Source organism: Numenius arquata, chromosome 14 (assembly GCF_964106895.1).
Source record: "Numenius arquata chromosome 14, bNumArq3.hap1.1, whole genome shotgun sequence".
NCBI lineage: Eukaryota > Metazoa > Chordata > Aves > Charadriiformes > Scolopacidae > Numenius > Numenius arquata.
This window is the reverse complement of record NC_133589.1, coordinates 10,355,505-10,380,790: the sequence shown is the minus strand read 5'-3', so window position 1 is coordinate 10,380,790 and position 25,286 is coordinate 10,355,505. Positions and strand designations below refer to the sequence as shown.

The following is a 25,286-nucleotide window of genomic DNA, read 5'->3' as shown; positions in this document are numbered from 1 at the left end:
GATTAGACCCTTGTAATTATCCCTAGTCCCTCATGTTTGCACTGTCTTCAGAGTCTTGCTTTTAAAATCTCATTCTTGCTGAACTGAAGCCATCCTTGATTCCCGTGCTGGAGAAAACCAGTGAAGAAATTCACATGTTCTTAGAACTAACTAACTGGGGTGATGCAGCTACAAGTAGTGTCTTCCCTGTGCCCTGTCCCCTGCCTTAATGCTGTTTGGGAAGTATCCACTGGTATTTACATTTGTGTTCACAGAAGATTTGAGAGGAATATCAAACAGGTTTTGTTCCCCTTTTGACTAATTACATATTAAGACACTATGTCCTAAGTATAAGAAGAGCTGGTTGCTTTCTGGATGAGAGGTTTGCATTTGCAAACAGTTAAAGTTTCTGTGCTGTGTCAGCATTTGCAGTAGGTGTTCACATTGCATCTGGCTTTATATGGGCTGTTCAATAGACTGTTTAACTACTGGGATGTACCAGAAAGCAAGGCTGAATTATATGTACTTTATTTCAGCATTAATTTCACTGTTCCTGAAGGCTCCTTGGTAGCTGTTGTTGGTCAAGTTGGCTGCGGAAAGTCTTCATTGCTGTCTGCATTACTGGGGGAGATGGACAAAAAGGAAGGCTACGTGGTTGTAAAGGTGTGGTGTCTGAAGAACTGTTGAGCTATTTGTGGGTATTGCCACAGGGATTCTAGATTTCCAAGTGATGTGAAGAGGGGAAGAGACAGCCTTCCAAATGAATACCTTTTTTAGCCTGATTTCCTGGCAAGCCATGTGTATGCCTTAGCCTGCGCTCTGTGTAATTGCCTGTTAAGCCTTGACCCAACAACTAAATCTGTTGGTTTCAGATTTAGCCAAATAGAATGATGGAGGTCTCAAGTTTTCTGGTGAGCCTTGTTGGCAGCCAGGCATGAGGAGGGGAGACCCTGTTATACATACTCTAGCCTGAAGGTTCATACCTTCTTAGACATCAGAGAATTACAAGGAGAGAGGTTTCACCCAGATACCCAAACATGGGAAAAGCTGCTGTTGTAGTTTGTACTTTTTTAGACATTAGAGTTGCACAGAGCTCACAGAAGGAAAATAACCTGTAAGTAAGTAAGTAAAAAGTCCTCTTTTTGGATTTTGCTGCTGCTCTAATGTATGGAAAGAGAATTATTTTAAGAGCAAAACAAATATGTTGCATTTTAAAGAATGCACATTTGGTCACCTCCAAAATTGTCCTGGAAGAATAAAGTAGGTGAGATATGAATCACTGATTGTTTGTGCAGAAAGAGAAGGTGGAGCTAATCTTCAAAGCAAAGTACTTTGCAGTAGCTCAATCTCTTCCTTTGAAGTGACTTTAAAATAAAAACTAGTTTCCCTACTTTCTGCAGAAATCTCTTGGCAGGGATGCATTTGTGAAACACTTGCGTTACAGATTAAATTGTTTTATGCAGAATATAATTTATAACTCTATGAAACAACTAATGACTTTTGACATTCAGTAATTGTGCAAACATATTCTCTAAACAAATGTTTCTTCCAAGTTGATGTTAGAGAATCATATTTTGTTTGAAGTCCTTTATTTTCCACCCACATGTTTTGTTACATTCACTTGTAGAGATGATTATAAAAATAATTTTTTGGAGGAGGTGGTAGACCAAGAACTACTTTGTGCAGTTTTGAAATAACCATAGACAATTTGTGAGGTGATTAGCACAGCCTGCCTCACAAAGCCCTGCTGTGCTTTGACTTTTTGTGCAGACTTTCAGTCTAAAGTACCGAATAAGGAACTTTATTTTTCTTACAGGGCTCAGTAGCCTACGTTCCTCAGCAAGCCTGGGTCCAAAATGCAACTCTGGAAGATAACATTATCTTTGGAAGGGAGATGAATGAGAACCGGTACAAGTGTGTGATTGAGGCTTGTGCACTGCTGCCTGATATAGAGATTCTTCCTACGGGAGACAAAACAGAAATAGGAGAAAAGGTATTTAAATACCCACTCTACCATAACAGTGCTATTTCTTGTACTTAAGGCCATATGAGTTCTATTCTACCTTAAAGTTGTATTGAATTTAAAACATTCAAAGTAGAAATCCTCTAGAATAAAGAGGCAAATTTGAACAGTATGTTTTCCTTGCCTTTAATCCTCAAAGGGAGAAAACCTGTCCTCAGTTACAAATGAAAAGCATCTTCCCATGGTCATAGAGCAGAAAAATGTACGGAACCAGGAAAGGAAGAATGTTCTGAACACTTCAGTTCCATTTAAAACAAACAACCCACTGTCCTCCCCAAGCCCCTCTCCCAAAGCCCCCAAAATAACCCCCCAAAACAATCACCACCCCAAAACTGGCACTTGGTCGCAAAAGTGCGTGTGGGATTTAGAAACTTGCATCGATGTTGTAGTGCTCTGTTATGGGAGCAGATCCGGGTGTCCCCTAACACCTGGCAAGCAGGGTATGTGTATGTAACCTGCTGGGTGTTCTGCTAAGCTGATGTTCCCCAGAAGACGGGAATATGTAAGGTTACGTGCTTTGCCTGCTGACTAGTTATAGCCAGGGTATAGCTGCCACCTGACAGCCCCAGATTCAGTACAAGTGCAGCTTTAACTTCCTTATTGCTCAGCAGGCCAACCAAATTGTAGAATGTGAACAGTTTGTTTATTAAATCAGAGGCAGCACTGCAGAAATGCAGCTAAGAAGAAAAGTAGCCTCTGAATTTACAGAACTAGGTAGGTTGGTCTGGATTAATTGCTTTACAGGGCTAGCAAATGCTTTTATTTGTCTAGCCCCTCACTGACAGCGAGAACTTAAAAGCCATGCTTCCTTCCAGTGGGATTTTGGCTGTGATTGCTTATGCTGTTGTGGTAGTAGAATTATTCACGATGGAGTTCTGCTTCATACAATGTTGAAATTTCTCTAATTTGCATCAACCACCTATGACTTGTGTCTTTCACAAACTGCAGCTAGACATCTCTTTTCAGCTGCAAATAAAGGATCATATTTTCTTGTTTCCCCAGGGTGTGAATTTGTCTGGAGGACAGAAACAGCGAGTCAGTCTTGCTCGGGCGGTTTACTGTAATGCAGATGTCTATTTATTTGACGATCCCTTATCAGCTGTTGACGCTCATGTTGGGAAACATATTTTTGAAAAAGTTATTGGACCAAAAGGAATACTGAAAAATAAAGTATGTCATAATGAGATACTTGTCTCTAGAGAATGATTTGTTTTCTTTGCTGAGTTCAAATGATTCCAAGTTTGTCAAGTTGCGTATTCAGGCTTTTGTTTCAAACATCTGGAAAATGAAGGGATCCTTCTGAGATTTTCAGAGGACTTTATAAAATACTGTGATATTATAATGAAATGTGCTCTGTTTTCTGTAATTCAAAATTCTTTGATGCAAAAATCAGAACAAGGACAGTATTTTTTTCTTAAAAATGCTGTGTGCCTGTCCATAGTTATTACTGTGTTATACTCAGAATTCAAGCAGCAGGAGCAGTAGTTCAACCATTGTATTTGAGATGTTAGAAAAACTTTGGTTTTTTTTTCTTTTGCTATTTAGACACGGGTTTTGGTAACCCACGCAATCAACTATCTGCCTCAAATGGATACAATTCTGGTAATGACTGATGGAGAAATCTCTGAGATGGGCTCCTACCAGGAGCTGCTGAACCAAGACGGGGCTTTTGCCGAGTTTCTTCGTACATATGCTAATGCTGAACAAAACATGGAGAACAGCGGTAAGTTTACAAATAAATTCTCATGGGATAAGCTGATGTGTGGCATGTTAAGGGAGTCATGTTAAAGGAAAAATATTAGTAGTGGAGGGAAAGTTAACAGAAATTATTTCTTGTGTTATACCTATACCTAGAAATGCTTCTTTCTTGAGAGCATTGAAGGTTGTGACATTAAACACACATTCTTTCTTAAGAAAGAAAGATTTCTTGTCTCGTTTGCAGGGATAATATTAATATCTATCAGATGTGTAAAAGATCACTAAATATTATTAGAAATCACACGTTCTTGGATAAACACAGAGTAATCTGGGATGGGAGTCGGTCTGAGCTAGCTGGAGGGGGTCAGTACACCCACTTTAAAAGGGAGGCTCCCTTCTGTCTGACGCTACATGTTGGCAGTGTGAAAACGCTTAAGCTGGAGCAAAGTAGGAAACTGTGGATTGGTGCCTTCTGCCTCGAATACATCCTGCTTCTGCAAAGGTGGGAAAGCCTTTCCTCCTATTTGGCCTGTGAGGTTTGACTGTGAGTCTGCTCCCCATTGCCTTCCAGCCTTTCTTTCCCATTGGGGTTCCTGAGGGTTACCCGCCATCTCTGTGCTGTGCTGCGCTGCTGCCTTTCCCACCCTCGGCTTGATGGCGTTTCTTCTGTGTGTGGGAAAATTCCCTGCTCCACAAAGCTGCCCCCATGTGAGTCTTCGGGCGGGCTCAGAGGGGAGATGTGAGCATCCCCTCCTTCTCCATCATCCTACTTGATGCAGAAGGCAGTGACAAGGATGGCAGCAGTAGGGAGTGCAGTGTGCAGCGCTGCAGTTTTCAGCTGTGGATATATGAAATGGATGCTTTATTGTTCTACAGTGTGTAATCCTCTCCAAAGTACGTGGAACTACATGTAAAATAACCTATGAGACTATATAAAAAGCATCCAAATTCTCTTGCTTTTAGCTGTTGTTTGATTCTCTGGCATTTAGTGTGGGTGATGTGGCTGATGCCGATGCTACTCCTCCCTATGCAGATTGGTCTGGATCATAGATGTGCCCTTGACTCCTGTGAGTGCGTTTCTTTTTTGGCATTGTCCTGTGTCCTGCCCTCCCCCTCCAGACTTGTAGCGTAGCAAATAGTTACTTTAAGATTACCTTTCTTATGACTATTTTCCCTTGTTTCCTATACAAACTAGTGCAGCAGATGTTAGTTTTTGTTTTAATGTGTGAGTTTTTTGTTGTTTTTTCCAAAGGGCTTCAGTGTAAACTTTGTTTTGTCCTTGAAAGGCCTGGAGCTATTTTTAGTGTTTGTGTGGAGTAAAAGTGGCTCCACAGAAGTGCAACTGCACCATAAGGTTGAAATATTTTTTAACTGTCTGGTTCACCTTTGGTCTTGACTGCAGTGCCTGAAAGCTAGAGATATACAGCGCGATTAGTAATTCTAAATCTTGTTTACATTGTGTGGCCTGTGCTTCAGATGGCTGTCTCCCCAGCATTTGACTCTGTGACTTTGCAGTCAAATAAAAAGCTGAAAGACCTTTCAGTGGCTACTCAGCTCACTTTTTTTTGTATGAGAATTGTCAGCACAACAGGCTTACTCAGTTTTGATTTGGAGGTAAAGGGGGGTAAAAGTATTCTGAGAACTGCTAAGGGTCTGGACTGTAGGATTTAGTTCAATCTGCATATCTTGCATATCTTGAAATCTGTGTTGACTCTTTTCCAAATGTTGTTGCAGAGTCTGGACCTGAGTCATAATTCAGGAAACACCTGTCTGTGTCAGGAAATAATCTTGACTTTCTCTTAAATTCATTTTACTTCTAGTAAAATTCAGTCTTTTCCTTTCTCTCTCCTATTTGCAGCCTCTGCCCCAAATGACAGAAGCAAATATTGATTCAAGATGAGTGCTGTTAGGGTATCAAGATGCTTGGAAGTGTGAAATATCTCGCTACTTCTTACTAATCTGTCTATGCAGGATGATGACGGGGGGCTACACTGGAGGAGAAGGGACTAAGTAAACCTGTGCTGCCACAGCTCTCCTCTCGTTGTGGTTGCATGACTAAAGACAGAATAGCGGAGCTCTGGGAGGAGAGATGTGGACCGAAGTTAATACTCTAAAAGTTTGATGCTTTGCATCTTTTATGTTAAGGTCAGGGATTCTCTTAAGATTCTTGGATGAAGTCTTTTCCCCATCACTGGGGAAAATGTGTGTGGTAGTTCCCTGTACATAGTGAGGGTTTTCTGTCATTGTCAATATGAGGCCACTTTAGAGTCACTTTTTTTGACTCCCTCTTCATTAATGCATATCTTGAAAGAAAGGAAGTTTCTTCATCTGTCACTCGTAGCCATCTGACTTAGAATTTTTATTTTTCCTCAAGTTTGTCTTTTGACTCTGTGTGAGGCTTGGGATTACAAAGAGATCCATTTCAGTAAATTTGATCCTACTGTGGGCATTTATGGTTTTGTGGCTTAGGTTTTGCTATTTAGATGCATTTGTGTTTGTAAAGATAGCAACTGGTTGAGTGTGTTCTGGAAAAAGTTAATTATATATACTTTTAGACTCAGATCCTTCGTTAGAAGGAACGATTCAACCTCTGGAAACAGGTAACTGCTTTGTACCATGTGGCTATATATTAGTGTTTGTATTGGAGTAATATGAGTAGCTGCAGTTCCTTGAATCATTTTTGGAAGAATTTTGTCTGCAAAATAGAAGGTATCTGCTTGGTTTGCATGTGACTTGTTTGTGTGATGCTATAACAGTTGGTGTGTCTGCTTGTAGATAACTCAGCAGCAGTTCTTTATCTTGAGCGCTTCCATGACAAAGCTTTAAATAAACTTTAAAGATGCACCCTGGACTTAGGAGTGTAGTGAGTGTACCCAGAGTGGCATTGTTCAGGATTGAGCCCCGAAGGTCCTTTTTGTTCTCATATGTGTATTCAGTACTTGCAGCTGTTCCCACAGAGCCCTCGTTGGGAGTTTATACCCTGGGTGCATGTGCCTGATATACTATGGCAGTCTTGAGCATTTTTCATTCTCAAGAGGCAAATGCCGTATAAGCAGGAAATCTTTGTAGCCTATAACATGAAATCAAATTTAAGAGCTGTTAGGAGGATGGTTTATTTGTGGTTTTGTTTTGTTCATGTGGGTTTTGAACTTTAGTGGTGCTCTAAAGCAATATAATGCTGGAATGTTTGCTGGTTTTCATATGGGAGCTTTTCAAAAGACACGCTGTCAAGTGCTTAAAATAACCAGCAGTCCCATATGGGTTTTCTCTCATTTGTGTAAATAAAAATAAGAACTAAGTCTCTGAGCTCTTCACTTTTTCACATTTTCTGCTTTTTTCCTGTTTCTAGACCACACTGAACAGTTTAGCTTTGGGTTCTTAGAGTAATGGACCAATGTTCAGTTTGCAGACACAGGAGGGAGCAGCTTTATGTTCAAGCAGTCCACTCTTAATGTATTGACAAACTGTTTTATGCATGTATTTTGCTTTAGTATAAAAACATGAAAACTTCAGACTCTGAATCTACACAAATTTTCCCGCATATCATTTGAATAGATGCGGGTAGGCTTTTTTGCTTCCATAAACTATGCATAAATGTTTTAAAATGAAGAATTCTTTTTTTGTTGCATAGTCTGAATTAACTTTTATATTTGAAAATAGAATTCCATTCAATTGAGAGTTAGTATTTTAGGAGCTAGTAATTTGTTTAGTATTAGGAAAATGATGACATAACTTGAACATAAGAGTTTTACTTATGGCCCTCTATGCCACTGAATTAAGTTGCTCAGAGAAAGCTTAATATTTCAAGCGGGCAGCTTTTATGAAGTGTTTTAAACAATTGTCTCATGTGTGCTGCATCTTGTTACAAATGGGATTTTGTGGGATAATGAGATTTTTTTTTTTTTTGGAAAAGTGACATTCATAGAAAGATCTTTTGCTTAAATTTATGCAACCATAGGAACCAAATTAAACCACCAGGCTTTTGCATGTTGCTTCTTACTTATTTTTGCAGGAAGGCTCAAAGTTAAAAGCACATGCCTTCTGTTCTTACAGCTTCACTCCATCATTTACTGGAATGTCTTCTAATTGCATTCTAAAATCAAAATAATTTATAGTTAACTGTGTAAAAGATGAGGTCTGAAAAGGAGTGGTTGTTCTGTTTTGTTTTTCCACAGGGTGAGGCATAGTGTGACTTGGTATTGCATGGTTTAACTTCAAGTATGTCCTCATAACTATATTACATTGTTATTATTGACCTACATTTGGTAGAAAAATAGAAAAATAAGTGTTCCCTGTCTTGGCAACTAATCCTATTGGGGCAGAACTAAACTGATTTGTCTACCTGGTCAGTTATCTGTTAGTATATAAAAATACTTACTTGTGTTCCCCTCTTTGTGTGTGCATTAGGACCGCACCTGGCATTTAGGATTGAAATGAAACCTTTTTATCTTTTTCCTTACCGTTTTCAAGTTTTACTTTTTCACACCCCTCCAGATACAAATAGTCCATCTGGAAAGGAAGGACAGCCTGTAGAAAATGGAGTCCTTGTGAATGAAGCCCCTGGAAAGTTGATGCAAAGGTGTGTAGCGTCTCTTTCTTTCTTTCATTCTCCCTACCTCTCCTTCCCCCCCCTTTTGTCCTGTTAGTCAGTTGTGGACAAACAGTAACTTGATGTTTATGGTATTTATTAGAGGAAAATGTATTGTGCCAGATCCAGCAGCCTGAGAGGTGAGGCTGCTGCTGCTCCAGAGGCTCCAGGTCTAACAGTAGTAGCAAGGCTGATGATGTGCTCGCAGCAGGCACATGCACAGAGAGCGTACATACAGACAAGATGTATACGTGGCCAGCCGTACAGATCACGGACACTTAGAGCACCTGCACAGACACAGCACCAAATGGCCTCATCCTGTTACCACCTCTTGCCTGAGCAGGATGGATGCTCACCAGTGAGAATATAATATATGTGTATGTATAAGGTGGGTCCCTCCACCAGTTGGGCTCAGACACTCAGTCTGTTCAATAGCTGCCCCTGGACCCCAGTCTCCCCAGTTGCTAGCCCCTGGGTGTACGAACCTCTGAGGCTGCAGCCCTGCTCCAGTGGCTGGTACAGACTGTTGCACATGCATGTCTGCACACACAGAGCTCTTGTGCTGCTCTTCTTCTGTGAAGCGATAATTGTGTTGTAGCAAGATACCATGGATTTAGCTCACCTAAGAGAGAGAGTATTGTATTGGCTAGTCCAGCTTTCCTGTGCTTTCCTAAGGCTTCTCCATTTGACTGCTGTCAGGTGGGATGAAGTGCTAAGTGGACCTTCAGTCTGACGTAGTACAGCTGCTGTTGTGCTTGAGAACGGCCAAAGACAATCACTCTGATTATACCTTCCCAAAAATCAGTCTCATAGTCAATGCCTTATTCTTATGGCACTGTAGAGATACTGTATTTCTGGAAGCTAATGAGTGCCTGGGAGTACAATTGCCCATTTTGATGCCAGTGTGGATACCCTTTTTGCAGTTCAGCAGCTGCACTGTGTACGATGGTAGGGTTTGTAAAGGCTTATGTCGATGATCACCAAGCATGTTTCTTTCCGGAGTTTGATCACTCAACCTAGACTTCTTTGACTGGCTGTTGTGTTACTTGCATCTGAAGATGGATACTTGAGAACTGAATGCCATCAGGGAGGATTTAGGAGAATGCACTGTGAGGGGAGGAGGGAAGCACTAGTAACCACTGGTTTGATGATGACTGGTTAGGAGATTGATTATCACCAGAGTAATGTAAGACACTGACTTGGAGCAGTGGACTATTGAGGTCTATTTATGAAGTAAACACCTGGCCTGTATCATGCTAAGACTGAAAAATAAGTGTCTTCAAACAGGCAACTCAGTAACTCTTCAACGTACAGCAGAGACACCGGGAAGTCGCAGCACCAGAGCAGCACTGCAGAGCTGCAGAAGCCACTTGCTGAAAAGAACTCCTGGAAATTAACAGAGGCCGACACAGCAAAGACTGGGAGGGTAAGGTCTTCCATTCCCACTTCTGCACTCTCTTTCAGTTTCAGAAAAATCCACAGGGTTCAGAAGAAGTTAACTTCCAAAGACCATGTAACTGGGGTAGAGAAAGGTCTGAGTGGATTCTTGGACTTGCTGCTTGTTCTGTAGTACTTCATGGAAGTGTTGCTGTGCCTTCTGCTCCCAAAGCTAAGCCCCAGGTTTGCATGCAGAAAGAGTGCTGACAACAAAATTTTTGTTTAAGATGATGGGCCTGACCACATCAAAGAAGAAATTAAAACCTTGCAGCTATTTCTTAGAGAGAGGTTGTGACAAATTGTGTGACCTAATGAAATCTTCTCTTCAGTGTAAGGAGCTGGAATTGACTCAGACGAATTTAAGCCAAGTTTCCACTGTAGACACCAGTATCTAATCCTAGGATACCCAGGGCTTTCTGAGAAACCTGAGAGTGAAGTTCCTGGGAAAATGGCAGTTACACCTCCTAGCAATGTTGCATGTATCTTCTGGTTAAAGATAGATCATAGGCTACAAGCAATGTGGAGCAAGGATTTAATTAAAGCCTATGTAATCTTGTGGTAAAAAGTGAGAGCCAAAAACTGGAACTCCTCAGTGAAGTTTTTGGCTTTGCCACTGACACTGTGCATTACTTCAGGCAGCTCTCTCCCTACCCTTCCATTCGAAGACAAGGGAAAGATGATGTGTGTCTGCCCTGGAAGGATGTTGGATTTGGTGTGTCTCCACAGAACACTTTACAGTTGCTCTCTAAAGTGCAGCTGTTGTGGTTTTATGATCTGATGCAGGGATACTGACTTTAAATAGGGGTTGAAGAAGGGGGAATTGCTGGTTTTGAAACTTACTGCAAAATGATTTTTTTTTTTTTTTTTTTTTTTCCTTTCTGTCATCAGGTAAAGGCAACAGTGTACTGGGACTACATGAAAGCAATTGGACTCTTTATCTCTTTCTTGAGCGTTTTCCTCTTTATGTGTAATCATATAGCCTCCCTGGCTTCCAACTACTGGCTAAGTTTATGGACAGATGATCCTGTTATCAATGGGACACAGCAGTACACAAATGTCAGACTGGGAGTGTATGGAGCACTGGGAATTTCTCAAGGTTTGCTTGGTCTTACCTATTTTAAGATTAGCTGGTTCAGAATGTTTCTAATGCTCTTGGTGACCTTGTATCCCCAGAACTGCAGCAGCAGTTTGCCAAGGATTTGAATGTGGGTTGTTTTTTTTCCCTTTGTAGAAAGATGAAAAACTTGAGTGAATAAAGAGAAGAAAAAAAAAAAAAAAGGCAAGCAAACCAACCTATAAAATTATTCAGTTAGTGAATATAATTTTCTTTTGTTTGTACAAAACAAGAATTGAGAGTGGTTTGCAGGGGCTGATGACCCAGGAAAGGGTTCCTTGGCCTGTAGACAAACTGTGCTGTACTGGTTCACAGGACAGGAGGCCATGGCTATGCTGCATCCCTTGCAGCTGTGGCCTGGCTGAGCTGTGTAAGCTGATGTTTCCTCTGACTATTTGAGGGCCCGTCCAAGGCACCATGGGGAGGCCAGCTCAGTGGCTTTTTATGTGTCCTTTTTGTGGTCAAAGTTTGTTTCTCATGAAACCTAACACTCCAAGTACTCCCCTTCAAAATTGCCATAAAGATCTTGTAATAAAAACTAAATGACACCTTAAAATTCAGTGATCTTTACTCAAGGAAAGTGCTCAAATATTACACAAAATTTTGTAATGGAGAAACAACCTCTTCCATGAGAGAAATGTGGTGTTTTCACTGATTATATATATTTTTTTTAATTACTTGGAGTAATGGCTGAGTCTACCTGTAGTGAACCCTTAGTGCTCAGGATTGTTGTACTGGATCATGCTAATGCCAAGTGATGGCAAAATGAAGGGAAATGTTTTGTGTGAGAAGCAGAAGCAGTTAAAAACAAGTTTTCTTTTCTAGGTATTGCTGTGTTTGGCTACTCGATGGTTGTGTCAATAGGGGGAATATTTGCTTCACGACACCTACACCTTAACCTCCTGCACAATGTCCTCAGGTCTCCAATGAGTTTCTTTGAACGTACACCCAGTGGAAATCTGGTGAACCGTTTCTCGAAGGAGATAGATACCATTGACTCCACCATTCCACCAATCATCAAGATGTTCATGGGCTCAACATTTAATGTGATCGGGGCTTGTATCATCATTCTGCTGGCCACACCTATAGCTGCTGTCATTATTCCACCACTGGGACTTGTCTACTTGTTTGTGCAGGTGAGGGGTGCTATCTGGGGCACCGGGACCAGTAGTCACTCATCCTCTGTTATTTAAGACAGTTCTTACTCTGTGCTAGGATGGATTTTAATGTGTTTGACTTGAGTCATGGTTGACGGACTGTGCTTTGCACGGTTTATTGATTAGCTGACGTTAGCAGAGCATTTCCTTCCTTTGTCGAGTATAGAATGACTTTTGTGCAGAAGGTAATCCTTTAATACCTAAGCAGACTTTATAAAAATGCCATTAGATTTTGAGGCAAATTTTGTACAACTTGTTTCTCAGAGCCCAAATATGGAAAATGCATGGGCTTTTCTAAAACTTGCTTCCAAACTAACAAGTAGTCTTTAGAGGGGTATGTGTGTATTGCTGGTCTGCCTGTTTTGTCAGAGTATTGTTTATAAAGCAAGAGAAATGATGACAGGCTTTCACTCCTGTCTTGTGTAGGCAGGGTGTGCTTGCTTCACTCTTACTTTACTCTTAAAAATCTACTAGGTCCAGTACAGATCAGAGAGAAGCTGGATTTTGACTTAGATTCACTAATTCAAGAGTCAATCAGGCTCCACTGATAAACCCTAAAGGCAGTGATGTGTGTCTTTTGTACTGTTGAACTAAACTTGCAGAGAAAAGAAAAAGGAGAAATTGGCTATGGCATGAGATGCTTTGATTGGCAGTTGTTTAAAGACAGCAGACCATATGTAATGGTCTTTTTAGGCCTTAATGTGTTGGAAAAGGCTTGTATTCCCATGTGTAAGTTGAATCTTTGTAACTAACAGCCCAAATGGCAGGGAACTCTCTTACGATTCCCTTTGTCTTTTCAGATGCAGTCTGGATGTAACCCTAATTCTCATACTCTGATTTGCAGAGATTTTATGTGGCCACTTCTCGCCAGCTCAAACGACTTGAGTCTGTCAGTCGTTCTCCTGTATATTCTCACTTCAATGAGACTCTCCTGGGAGTCAGTGTCATTCGAGCCTTTGAGGAGCAGAAACGTTTCATAAAGCAGAATGATGTGAAAGTGGATGAAAATCAGAAAGCTTACTATCCAAGCATTGTTGCAAACAGGTAACAGTGGGGTTGAAATACTGAAAGGCAGTTATACAGGGAGGGCTTGGTTCTGCAGCCTGTGCTCCTTATCAATCACAGGTCTTGGCATACTTGCCCAGGGTTGGGAATCCTGTGTGGATATATCTGCTTTACAGATGTTAAACTTCTGCGATGGAATTAAGATTACTTATGAATTTCTTTTCTTTCTGCCTTACTTCTGGGTAGTATTTTTAAAAAGTTTGGATTCATTGATCCCAATGTTAAGCACAGGTGCTTTCTGAACAAAGACAGGAATTTATGCACCTGAAAGGTTTATTAATTTTGGATACTAGTCTTTTAAAAAACAAGATGTGTGACAGAACATTAGGTGGCTGTATTTCTAATTCTCTGTGGGTAAATTACTGGAAAGATGCACTATGCTTTTCTCTCTTGCAGGTGGCTGGCTGTCCGTCTGGAGTATGTGGGGAATTGTATTGTCTTCTTTGCAGCACTGTTTGCAGTGATTGCACGCAACAAACTCAGCGCAGGACTGGTTGGCCTCTCAGTGTCCTACTCACTGCAGGTAATTTTACGTGGGTGTTTTTTTGGGAAAAAAAGAAGCTCTGAATATTAAGACTGCATCAGAAAGCAGAACCTTGCTACAGCTTTGGAGGGAAAACTAATATAAAGACCATAGAAAAAGAATAATACCTACAAATAGCATCTGGGAAGATGCTGGGAACTTCCTTCAGTGCCTTGCCTGTGTGAGGGGATATGGCTAAGATGACTCATCCCCTGCATAGAATCATAGAATCATTCAGGTTGGAAAAGACCTTTGGGATCATCGAGTCCAACCATCAACCCTACTGTACAAAGTTCTCCCCTACACCATATCCCCCAACACCCCATCTAAACGACTCTTAAACACATTTGGGATGGTGACTCAACCACCTCCCTGGGCAGCCTATTCCAGTGTCTGACCACTCTTACTGTGAAGAATTATTTCTTAATGTCCAGTCTAAACCTACCCTGTTGCAGCTTGAAGCCATTCCATCTATCGCTAATTACTTGTGAGAAAAGACCAGCATCAACCTCTCTACAATGTCCTTTCAAGTAGTTGTAGAGAGTGATGAGGTCTCCCCTCAGTCTCCTCTTCCTCAAACCAAACAGTCCCAGCTCCCTCAGTCGCTCTTCATAAGATTTATGCTCCAGGCCCTTCACCAGCTTCGTTGCCCTCCTCTGCACTCGCTCCAGCACCTCGATATCTCTCTTGTATTGAGGTGCCCAAAACTGGACACAATACTCCAGGTGTGGCCTCACCAGCCCTGAGTACAGGGGGACAATCACCTCCCTACGTCTGCTGGTGACACTATTTCTAATACAAGCCAGGATGCCATTGGCTTTCTTGGCCACCTGAGCACACTGCCGGCTCATATTCAGCCGCTTGTCAATTAGAACCCCCAAGTCCTTTTCCGCCAGGCAGCTTTCCAGCCACACTTCCCCAAGCCTGTAGCGATGCATGGGGTTGTTGTGGCCCAAGTGCAGGACCTGGCAGTTGGTCTTGTTGAAGCTCATACCATTAATGTTGGCCCATTGATCCAATCTATCCAAATCTCTCTGTAGAGCCTCCCTGTCCTCATGCAGATCAGCACTCCTGCTTAACTTGGTGTCATCTGCAAACTTACTGATGATACACTCTATGTCCTTATCAAGATCGTCGATAAATATATTAAACAGAAATGGTCCCAACACTGAGCCCTGAGGAACACCACTTGTGACCAGCCTTTTCTCCTATACAGCACTGGTTAGCCAAGATCTTGTCTGTGTTTATGCATTCCATGAGCTTGCAGTGCTTTGGTTGTTTTGTGTTGTGGTGGGCTGACCCTGACTGGATGCCAGGTGTCCACCAAAGCTGCTTTATCGCTCCCCTTGTCAGCTGGACAGGAGAGAGAAAAATAATGCTCATGGGTTGAGATAAGGGCAGGGAGAGATTGTTCACCAATTACTGTCACAGGCAAAACAGACTCAACTTGGGGAAATTTAGTTTAATTTATTAACAATCAAATTGGAGTAGGATAATGAGAAATAGAACCAAATCTTAAAACACCTTCACCCCACCCCTCCCTTCTTCCCAGGCTTAACTTTACTCCCAAGTTCTCTACCTCCTCCCCTCCAGTGGTGCAGTGGGATGGGGAATGGGGGTTGTAGTCAGTTCATCACATGTTGTCTTTGCTGCTCCTTCCTCCTCAGGAGGTGGATACCTCCTCACACCTGCTCCATCAGGTCCCTCACATGGGAGACAGTTCTCCATAAACTGCTCCAATGTGGGCCCTTTCCACAGGGTGCAGTCTTTCAGGAGCAGACTGCTCCAGTGTGGGTCCCCCATGGGGCCACAAGTCCTGCCAGGAGCCTGCTACATTGTGGGTTTCCCATGGGGTCACAGCCTCCTTCAGGCATCCGCTTGCTCTGGTGTGGAGTCCTCCATGGGCCGCAGGTGGATATCCCGTGAACCTCCATGGGCTGCAAGGGGACAGCCTGCCTCACCGTGGTCTTCACTACAGGCTGCAGGGGAATCTCTGCTCTGGCTCCTGGAGCACCTCCTCCCACTTGTTCTTCACTGACCTTAATGTCTGAAGTGTTGTTGCTCTCACATACTCTCACTCTTCTCTCTGGCTGCAATTGCACAGTTTTGGGTGTTATTCTTTTCCCCCCATTCTTAAATATGTTATCACAAAAGTGCTACCACCATCACTGATGGGCTCAGCACTGGTTGGCAGTGGGTCCATCTTGGAGCTGGCTGGCATTGGGCCTGTCAGACACAGGGGAAGCCTCTACCAGCTTCTCACAGAAGCTACCCCTGTAGCACCCCCGACTGTCCCCCCAAAACCTTCCCACACAGACTCAATACATGGTTTTTTTTATTTATTGCGGGTAACATGCTTAGTGTAAACTGCTTCTAGACTTCTTTTCTTCTTGCAGATTACAGCATACTTGAACTGGCTAGTTCGCATGTCATCTGAACTGGAAACCAACATTGTTGCTGTAGAAAGAGTTAAAGAATATGCCGAAATGGAGAAGGAGGTACACTGAGTTGTCTGCCATACCTGTAGAAGGCAGGGTCCTGTTCTGAGGACTCACTCACAGCCTGGCTGAATGGGCTGGAGGATGCAGTTGGGCATGTCCTCTGAGCTGAGGGATGGGGTGGAGCTTAGTGCTGTCAGTGCCCTCTCTCTAGGGACGGGCTGTATCTCAGCTAGTAGGTCCTGGGGGTGCTTTTGAGGTGTGTCCACTGGCATTTACAGAGTGTTATGTAGGGAGTGTGCTGTTCTGTCCTAGGCCAAGCAGTGGAGCTGTAAAAATATTTTGCTTTCCTAAGTGCTTAAATATTATTTTTATTATTTGTGTTTCTCTTTTTGCTCTCAGTGTGTGCAGTAAAGATGATTTACTTTTATTTGTTTTGATTCAAATCACCTAACAACTAATTTCCTGTGCAATTGTGCCCCTTTTGGCTACAGAACAGAGTTCCCTGTGGGTTCTCTTTGCCATGCCTGTCACTTGAACCTGACTTGAGTCACTGTTTTTGCAGCCAAACCTTATGAGGACCCTTCCTAGAATTTTTTCTCAAGTTCTGGTAACAGACCAGTGTTTATACAGTTAAAAATCTTTTTGTTTGGCGTTGGCAGTGAATGCAGCGGGATGTGTTCTCTCCTCTCCCACCTCTGTGGGAGACTGAGGCAGCAGCTGTTTACTTTACCTGCTTATTTGTCTTTTAGTGGTTATGTCTCAGTTATACTGCTTCTAGTTGCATGTCTGGCTTCCCCAATGGCTTCCTTACTGTGGTGGGGGTGTACAAGCAGGTTATCTGAATACGTGCTGCCTGTATGATTCTATTTATAAGAGGAAAATTTATAGAGCAAGTGGTAGTTGTGATAGCAAAGCCCTTGGCTAGATAAACCGTTTCATCTGCCTTGGGGCGGCTCTTTCCCTCTCTTTCAATCACCCTCACAGTTCCTTTTGCAAATTGCACACTGACAAGGATTTTTCTTAATTGCTTTCCTCAAGTCCTCTGAGCCCATGTCTGGTTGAAAGAGGAATGATCAGATGTTTGTGTGGTTCTTTCAGGCTGAATGGAGTATTGAACAAACAGCCCCAGCCAGCACCTGGCCCGAGGAGGGAAAGGTTGAGTTTCGAGGCTATGGTTTACGCTACCGGGAAGACTTGGATTTGGTTCTGAAAAACATAAATGTTACCATAAATGGGGGTGAGAAGGTAATGAATCTGAACTTACAGTAGAGTGTTACTGTTTATAAATCTCCATGCATAAGCCAAAGAGAGGTATAACCCTGGTCTGTAGCGTATCTTGGGTCCTTAAAAACTAGAAGAGCTTCTGTAGAATCAGTCTTACTGTAACTGGCAGCTTTAGTGGGCTCTAACCCTTTTCAAGGTGTGTCCTGCACCGTGGGATGAAGATAGACTATTATGTGGGCTTGTGAAGTGTCTTTTTATCTGGTTTCATGAGGAAGTGAGGTTTATGCTGTCTTCTCTCCCCTTCCCAGGAAATTTTGCTAATTTGTTTGCCTTAAGCAAAGAGGAGTACAGGTTGCAGAGAGATTAAGTTAATTATAGTCTCAAGAAAATGAACTACTAAATAGAGGGGAGAAGCCCTGTCCTAATGGGACGGAATTTGCGAGGTGAGACTCTCTGTAGACTCGGAGTAGATTCTCTGGATCTGGTCAAACTGATGGTGATATGTGTGTGTCTCTCCTGCTGTTTCCTCACACGTGCACTTACGTGCCTCCTGCCCCAGTTCTATGTGGATTCTCCGATGTCTAATAATAGTGTGATCTTGCACAGCAGCATAAAAGGTAGTGGCAGGACAGATCATCTCTCTGGCTTCCTTACTTGCGGTATCCGACTAGACATTTGCTTTTTTCCTGATTGCATGCTTTGTACCTACAAATATGGGCAGAATACTACCTCAAGAGTGGCTGGAATGGGCAGATGACAAGAGATATATCAAGCAACCAAAGTAGCAATCTCATATATTTATTTTTAAAAAAGAAAAGAATTGGTGAAGACTTCAGTCTAACTGGGAGGCAAAACATACAGTATGAAACTGAGTGCTTTTGGTGTATTTTTGCTATAAATTCAAACAAGATAAATGTGAAGTCAGCAATTACGACTGGGAAGCATGAACCAAAAAAAGGATTAGGGAAACCTTGGTCTGTTCTACCCAGTTCCATCTACCTTTCTAGAAAAATTGAAAACTGATGTGATTGGCTTGCAAATTTTGAGACTGCTTTTTGTTTTTGTTTTTTCATATCCAGTGATTTGTCTTCCCCTTTGATCAGCCTTAATTTGTTACGCTGTTTTGGGGTGTTGATAGCCTAGCAAATATGATAGCCTTCTGAAAACGTGTCATTTTCAGGTAGATGATTGGAAATGCTTTAACTATTCCCTGAAGTAAGTTGTTCCTGTATTTCTTCCCAACAGATTGGAATAGTTGGAAGAACGGGAGCTGGAAAATCCTCCCTTACTTTAGGTTTGTTTCGGATTAATGAAGCAGCTGAAGGAGAAATTATTATTGATGGAATTAATATTGCAAAAATAGGGCTCCATGACTTGCGGTTCAAGATCACCATCATCCCTCAGGTAGGTGTGAAATCCTGAACTTCTTTTGTAACAATGCTGTTTCTGTAATGTACTGGGGAGAACATATTTATTCCTTTTCTGATCTATAGTGATGAAATAGTCATTTCAGCATGCTTTTTCATGGACTTGAAACCAAGCTTTGTTTCTAGACTGGCTTTGATTTGCTTGTGCTGGGTAGCAAGTAGGAGCTTGGCTATGGCTGAATTGTGATGTGGAAGCAAAACCTTGGCCTTTGGACTCAGGGCTTTGTCAGCACCCCACGCTGATCACTGAAATGCTATAGACAGCTTAGCCTGAATGGGGAGGTCTCATCCCAGCTGATCACCTGATGGGGGTCCCTTGATTAACTGGGACTGTTACTCCCTTGGCCAGTTAAAGGGGAAGTAAAGTCTATTTCCACTTGTGGAGAGCCCTCAGGGGAATTTTTCTAGAGATTGGTTTCAAATTTCATTTTAGGTAGTTCTCTTCTTATTAGTAATGAGCATGAAGTTACTATGTAGTCTAGTTGTGAGGGATTGGGATTTTGGATCGCTATTTCAGGCTTGATATGCACTCATTGGGCCTTTGTACAAAGCATTCTGACTTTGGCAGGATCTCGGGAGCGAGGTATGCAATACTGTTCACTCACACAAACCCATACGTAACCATCCCAGTCCAGCCCAGCAACTGTGGGTTTCATAGTCCAAAACGTTTGGAAATACGGCTTTACAAGCACTGGACTTACAGTCTCAAGTCTTGTTCTTACTGTGTAGCCTTTATTGCCTGCCTGTTCTGATTCAAAGTAAGACCATAAAATGTGGTTATATAAATCCCTGTTGCAGCAGCACACTGTAAAGGGTTTTCTGTACCATTTTTGGAAATCTGGGGGGGAACTTTGCTTTCTCCTTTTGATTACTTTGCATCAGTCTGACACTTCTCGGTCAAAAGTATTTCCAAAGTAATATTTCTCCATGTCCAAGAAAAAAATGCATTCATTTCATTAATGCTGCAGCTGAAGAGTTTTGAAATATTTACAGATGGTGTAATTCCCTAAGAAGTGAAAAGTCGACCTAGTGGTCCCTGCTGACAGAAGGCTGGGCAGGGAGTGCCTGCTCTTTGACTTAGTAGCCCAGTAAAAAGGAAGTTGGCTTTTTTTTTTTTTTCTCCTTCTGGATTCATGAGTTGCTAACTCATGGAGAGGTTTGGACTGCCATATCTGCAGAGGGCAGAGGTCAGGCCACCAGAAGGAATAAGGGTGAGGGAGAGTGACTTGCTGTTATTGGAAATGAGGTCTCGCAGCTAAATTCAGTAGATTAGCTTGCTTGCAACTGCATCTGGGACATGTTTTCCTTGCACTGTCTAAGAAATATTTTTGGAGCACTTGCCATGTTCTGTGTACATTGTCAATGACCTCTTTCTGTGACTAGGATCCAGTATTGTTTTCTGGCTCTCTACGTATGAATCTTGATCCTTTTGACCAACACTCTGATGAAGACATTTGGAGGTCTTTGGAATTGGCTCACCTGAAAACCTTTGTATCGTCCCTTCCTGATAAACTCAATCATGAGTGTGCTGAAGGTGGAGAGAACCTCAGGTATGTCAAAGCACCATCCTTATGAAAATTTCCTTAAGAACTAAATGAGAACTGAGAGAGGTGTGGGGGTGTGTGTGTGCCCTCCCACCTGCAAATAGACTTTCCACTTCCAGAAACCTTACAGCTCACTTGGGACAGTACGTAGCTAGACACTAGCAATAGCAATGCAGCGTGGGGCTCCCCCGGGCCCCACATTAGAATTTGCGGAAGGAGTTGGGGAGTTCTTAATATGTGGTCAGGCCATGCAATCAACCAACTAGATTTTATCCAATGCGTTTTAAACTCTCAAGTTTGAGAATTCAAAGTAATTTAAGAAATAATCAGAATGCTGTGAGGTTTGACAGCTTGGGCAGTCTTGGAAAGGATTTTAGTAGCAGCAGCAGCAGCCTGCTATTTATAGCGGATGCTCTGAACTTACCATGGCTCTTGCCCAACAGATGCAATTTTTCTAAGGGAGTTGTCAGCTTGCTTTTTTGCACCATAACAGGGATATATGTTCAGTCTGTAGAAACCATTTAAAGTCCAGTCCTCAACATTGCACTGATTCAGATCTGCTGACACTGTTTGTAATGTATTCTCTTATTATGTTGCTGAGACTTCATTGTGAGGGGGATGTAGTTTCAGTTGCTGTTAGATACTCTCCAGTGAAGTAGTAAGACTAACCATATCTATTTTGCTGGATTCTTGGCACCTTTACTTTAGAGGAGTTCTTATAAGGAATTGCTGGGCTTCAAAATGAATACTGCAAACTTGTTGTGACTTTTTTTTCCCCACCCTCCCATCCCATCTGCGTAGTGTGGGACAGCGCCAGCTGGTGTGCCTGGCACGAGCTCTTCTCAGGAAGTCCAAAATCCTGGTTCTAGATGAAGCCACAGCTGCTGTTGATCTTGAAACAGATAAGCTTATACAGTCAACAATAAAGTCTCAATTTGAAGAATGTACTGTATTAACTATAGCACATCGTCTGAACACAATCATGGACTACACCAGGTAAAGTAATACCACTTTTGTCTTGAAGAATGGCATGTGTGACCTGCATCGTGCTCTCCTTAAACAAGCATCTTTGTGTTAGCTAAATGTTTACCAGTGCGTTTTTAGCCACCTCTCCGCAGAGCTGCTGGAATTCCTGTTTTGATGGGTGGGGGGTGTGTGTGTGTGTGTGTGTTTTGGGTTGCAGTGCCTGTGCTTGGCCTCTGATCAGCTCCTCTGATCCCTCGATGTCACACTGTTGTGCCATTCCTGCTCAGGCAAACTGGGAAGGGGGAGGGAGGCGAGGACAGGAGTCTGTTCCTGGGTCTTGCCCTAATTTAGGCACAGCTGGAAGAGGCATCAGAGCTTTAGGGAGCTCATACCCTAAACTAGGCACTGACAGCATAAGGAATCAGAGGGAGAGGTCCTGCACTTGTCTGAAGTTTGTGCAACGTTTCTCTTTCCATCACTTGGCTATAGTTCATACAGCTTCCCTCATCCTCAACTGCTGTTAACGTGTGGTTGAGGGCAGAGTTCTTGTCTCATAATTTGAGTTTTAAGCTCTCTTGTCCTTTTTGTCACAGAATGGCAGAGAGCAAAGTGACCAGTGATAAGATTTTGTGTGCTTTTGTAGACCTCTCTCTGTGCTGTCAATAGTGAAAGATAAGAGCCAGGAGGGTTTCCTGTGCCAGGCCCAGCACCAGCAGTACTGTCACCAGATGAACACCCAGTTTGGTCATGGCAGCGGGAAACTCCATGCAGCAGCACCTGCTAAGGGCCTTGCAAGCATCTCCGTGGTGCCTGGCCAATTAGTGGAGGTAGCTGAAGGCAGTGTTTTAACTTGCTTTGTAAACTTCCTAATTCTGGTTGCATGTTTGTTTTGCATAAGGTCTGTCTGTTTGTGTATTTTCTCAGCAGCAGCTGTGTAACAAGGGTTGATGTGATGCAATATTATGAGAAGGTTATCCCAGATCTTACCAGGTCTTAGTGCTGCCCACCTTGACAAGAAGTGCTGCCATCTAGTTTCTTGCTGGCTCAGAGCACAGTTAAAAGTCTCATGGCTGCACGCAAATGACTGGGGAAACATCTGCTACACAAAAAATAGACCAGAGACCATCTGCCATGAACTCAGGAAGGTTCTCACCTCTGTCCATTCACAGAGCCTGGACTGTCTTAGCTCGCATAAAATGGCTATGCTGCAGTTGGTGTCTCTGTAATGTACATCTGTGTTCATTGGCTTTCTGGATTTTCTTGTGACCATGTTTTTCTCCTTCTTTTACAGAGTTTTAGTCCTGGAGAGAGGAGAAGTGGTGGAGTGTGGTAGCCCAGACCATCTACTTCAGGAAAAAGGCATCTTCTATAGTATGGCCAAAGATTCAGGCTTGGTGTAGCCCTTGAACTTGGTTAGTTTACGTGGGGAAGAGGGAGGTGATACACTCAGAGAATTGTAACTTCCCCTGAGCTGGTGTGAACTGGGCTGTTCAGTTTCAGACCTAGTGAAGTCAGCCAGAGCATGGCAATGGAAATAACATAAAAATGCAATTTATTTTCTTTTTTTTTTTTTTTATTCTCCTTAGTATTGATTTTAGCCAGCTTTAGGAGAAGCACATACACTGTGCAGAACACTTCAGAGACTTACAATTTTTGCCTGAAATCTGTCATTATATGCTCAAATGTAAGGCGGAGTGATTCAACAGAGAAGTTCAGAAAAGCTTTTTCTTTTCATCTGCTGTTATGTTCTGAAACCCTCCCTGCCTTTTTTTGTTTAAAACATTTTTGCAAATGCTAGTTATTTGCTTGTTTGCTGATTCCTCATTTGAAGAGCCATCTATTGTGGGATGCACTTGGAACATTTTGTGGCATATAGTACTATAGTCCAAAGATTTTTCTTCTTGTGAAATAACGTGTGCCAGACTTTCTCATTATGGCATTTACTGTACATGGTTAATGCTTTTATGCATTCTCCTAAAGGTTTCATGTGTTTACAGTGCATAGCAGCAAGTTCACTGTAAGTCAGTAGTGCTGATGTGAAAAAGCACAGTCAACTTCAAAGCAGTATTTAAGCATGTCTAGAATGACAATCGCTCCAAAACCAAATCTTTGCAGCAGTTGGTGTGTTGCAGTGTGCAGTACCTGATCTTACACCCGGTTCACTCAGGAATTCTGACTTGGGTGGCGAATCCTCCTGGTTGCGCCTGTGGGGACCAGGCTGGGAAGTGAGGATTTGCCTGAGCGGAGGTTGCAGGCTCAGTGTGACACTGATTGTAATATCCTTGGCTTTGGCAGTTCTGTGCTTTAATAGAAGCTCTGCCACATCAAGGACCACTAGCCTTATATCAAAGAAACATGCCCTTCATGCTGCTGCTGTTGACTCTTAAATTTTGTGGGAAACTGTTCTGTTACAGTTTGTTTTTTTTTTTAAACAAGTTTTACTGTTTTTTAAGTTGTGTGTCGGAGGGGTCTAAATTCAATTAACAATGGAGTCTGGTTTTCAAGATCTATGCTGAATGTTCAGTTTTCTGTGGGAAGAAAAAAAAGTTACTTTTCTCATGTTCTGATTAGTCTTATTTAAAGGAAAATGCTGGAAGAAGGCAAACTCGGTCAGATGGACCCAATGCTCAGCACTCTGAGAATGTGGACTTCTGTGAATGATGTTGCTGACCTTAATACTAGACAATTATTGTCTTTAGAGTAAAGCTATTTATTTTTTTGTAAATTATGAATCTCTGAAATTGAATAGACTGAAATTTTCTTTGGTATTTTTTGTAATGACTATACAAATATTTGCAAAGAACTTCAATAAAAAATTGTTTGAAAAATAACCTGTTGTGCCTTTTCTTGCTTTATATTTGATAAAGGGTTAGCTTTGGCAGTTCAGGTTTTTGCCTTGAAAATAGGAATAGAAATTGTTACTGCTTAGACTAGCCAGGCTGCTAGGCCTGATGTCTGGGGGGTGTTAAGGTGGGTAAGAAACCTTGAGTGCAAATAACTGTCTGCTGCGGTAGGGCTGGTTCATGTCTCATGGTTTCTCTTGTTTGAGCACTGCAGTTTGAGCAGAGCAGGTGATAACGATGGATCAGCAGAGCAGGATTCAGTGGTGCTCTGCACCTTGGCTGTACCCATGGTGTCTCTGGCCAGTGCCTGCCACATTTCCTGGGCAGCTTGGTGTTGACTTCCTCTGTGGAAATGGAATAGGCAAGGGGTGTTGGGAGTTTGGGGAGGAGCAGTAGGTTTCGGTGTTTCAAATCACTTAACACTTAAGCAGCATTGTGATGGACAGAAGGGTGGAAAGATTGGAACAAATGGTTAGTCAGGAATGGAGTACAGAGCAGAGGAATGAGCTTGTCGGGTAAGGTGCGTGGCTGGTATTGTTTTAATAACTGCATTACAATGGAGACAGATCTATCTGCAGAGGAGACCCAGAGGAGGAACTGTGAATACCACCATGAGACCTTTCCTGCTTGGGCACAGTCATCCTCCAGGAACACTTTGTGATCCTTCCCCTTCCATCCCCTCCTAGGAGGGCCCTGGGAAGGAAAGGGGAGAAGGGCCACTGGCATTGGACAACCAGGCAGTAAAGCTCCCTGTGCTCTCTTTTCCTCTGCAACTAGTTACCACCAACACCTTCCTCAAGGCAGACCTTCAGAGAACATCCAGTGAAGAAATTCAGGCAGGATTTCATAGATTCATAGATTCATATATTGGTCCAGGCCGGAAGGGACCTCCAAAGGTCATCTAGTCTGACCTCCCTGCAGTCAGCAGGGACACCCCCAACTAGACCAGGTTGCTCAGGGCCTCGTTGAGCTTCACCTTGAATATCTCAAGGGAAGGGGCCTCAACCACCTCCCTGGGCAACCCGTTCCAGTGTTCCACCACCCTCATGGTAAAGAACTTTTTCCTAATATCCAATCTAAATCTCCCCTTCTCCAACTTAAAACCATTGCCCCTCGTCCTGTCGCTGCAGGCCTTTGTAAACAGACCCTCCCCAGCCTTCCTGTAGGCCCCCCTCAGGTACTGGAAGGCCGCTATGAGGTGTCCTCGGAGCCTCCTTTTCTCCAAGCTAAACAACCCCAGCTCCCTCAGTCTGTCCT

General features: G+C 42.6%; 1 protein-coding gene across 1 annotated transcript in view; it reads left to right on the top strand.

The window, feature by feature from the left end:
- LOC141472002 (multidrug resistance-associated protein 1) overlaps positions 1 to 24,009 on the top strand; it is a 42,834-nt gene extending 18,825 nt beyond the window's left edge. The window contains exons 16-32 of the mRNA XM_074158754.1: positions 516 to 642; positions 1,796 to 1,972; positions 3,005 to 3,172; positions 3,548 to 3,725; positions 6,256 to 6,300; positions 8,195 to 8,279; positions 9,576 to 9,714; positions 10,614 to 10,821; positions 11,665 to 11,975; positions 12,841 to 13,040; positions 13,458 to 13,584; positions 15,981 to 16,082; positions 17,124 to 17,270; positions 18,495 to 18,653; positions 20,060 to 20,226; positions 21,022 to 21,216; positions 22,478 to 24,009. Of these exons, the coding sequence (XP_074014855.1) occupies positions 516 to 642; positions 1,796 to 1,972; positions 3,005 to 3,172; positions 3,548 to 3,725; positions 6,256 to 6,300; positions 8,195 to 8,279; positions 9,576 to 9,714; positions 10,614 to 10,821; positions 11,665 to 11,975; positions 12,841 to 13,040; positions 13,458 to 13,584; positions 15,981 to 16,082; positions 17,124 to 17,270; positions 18,495 to 18,653; positions 20,060 to 20,226; positions 21,022 to 21,216; positions 22,478 to 22,586 (2,644 nt within the window). The 3' untranslated portion in view covers positions 22,587 to 24,009. The remainder of the gene's footprint in view (positions 1 to 515; positions 643 to 1,795; positions 1,973 to 3,004; positions 3,173 to 3,547; positions 3,726 to 6,255; positions 6,301 to 8,194; positions 8,280 to 9,575; positions 9,715 to 10,613; positions 10,822 to 11,664; positions 11,976 to 12,840; positions 13,041 to 13,457; positions 13,585 to 15,980; positions 16,083 to 17,123; positions 17,271 to 18,494; positions 18,654 to 20,059; positions 20,227 to 21,021; positions 21,217 to 22,477) is intronic.
- Positions 24,010 to 25,286: the final 1,277 nt, after the last annotated feature.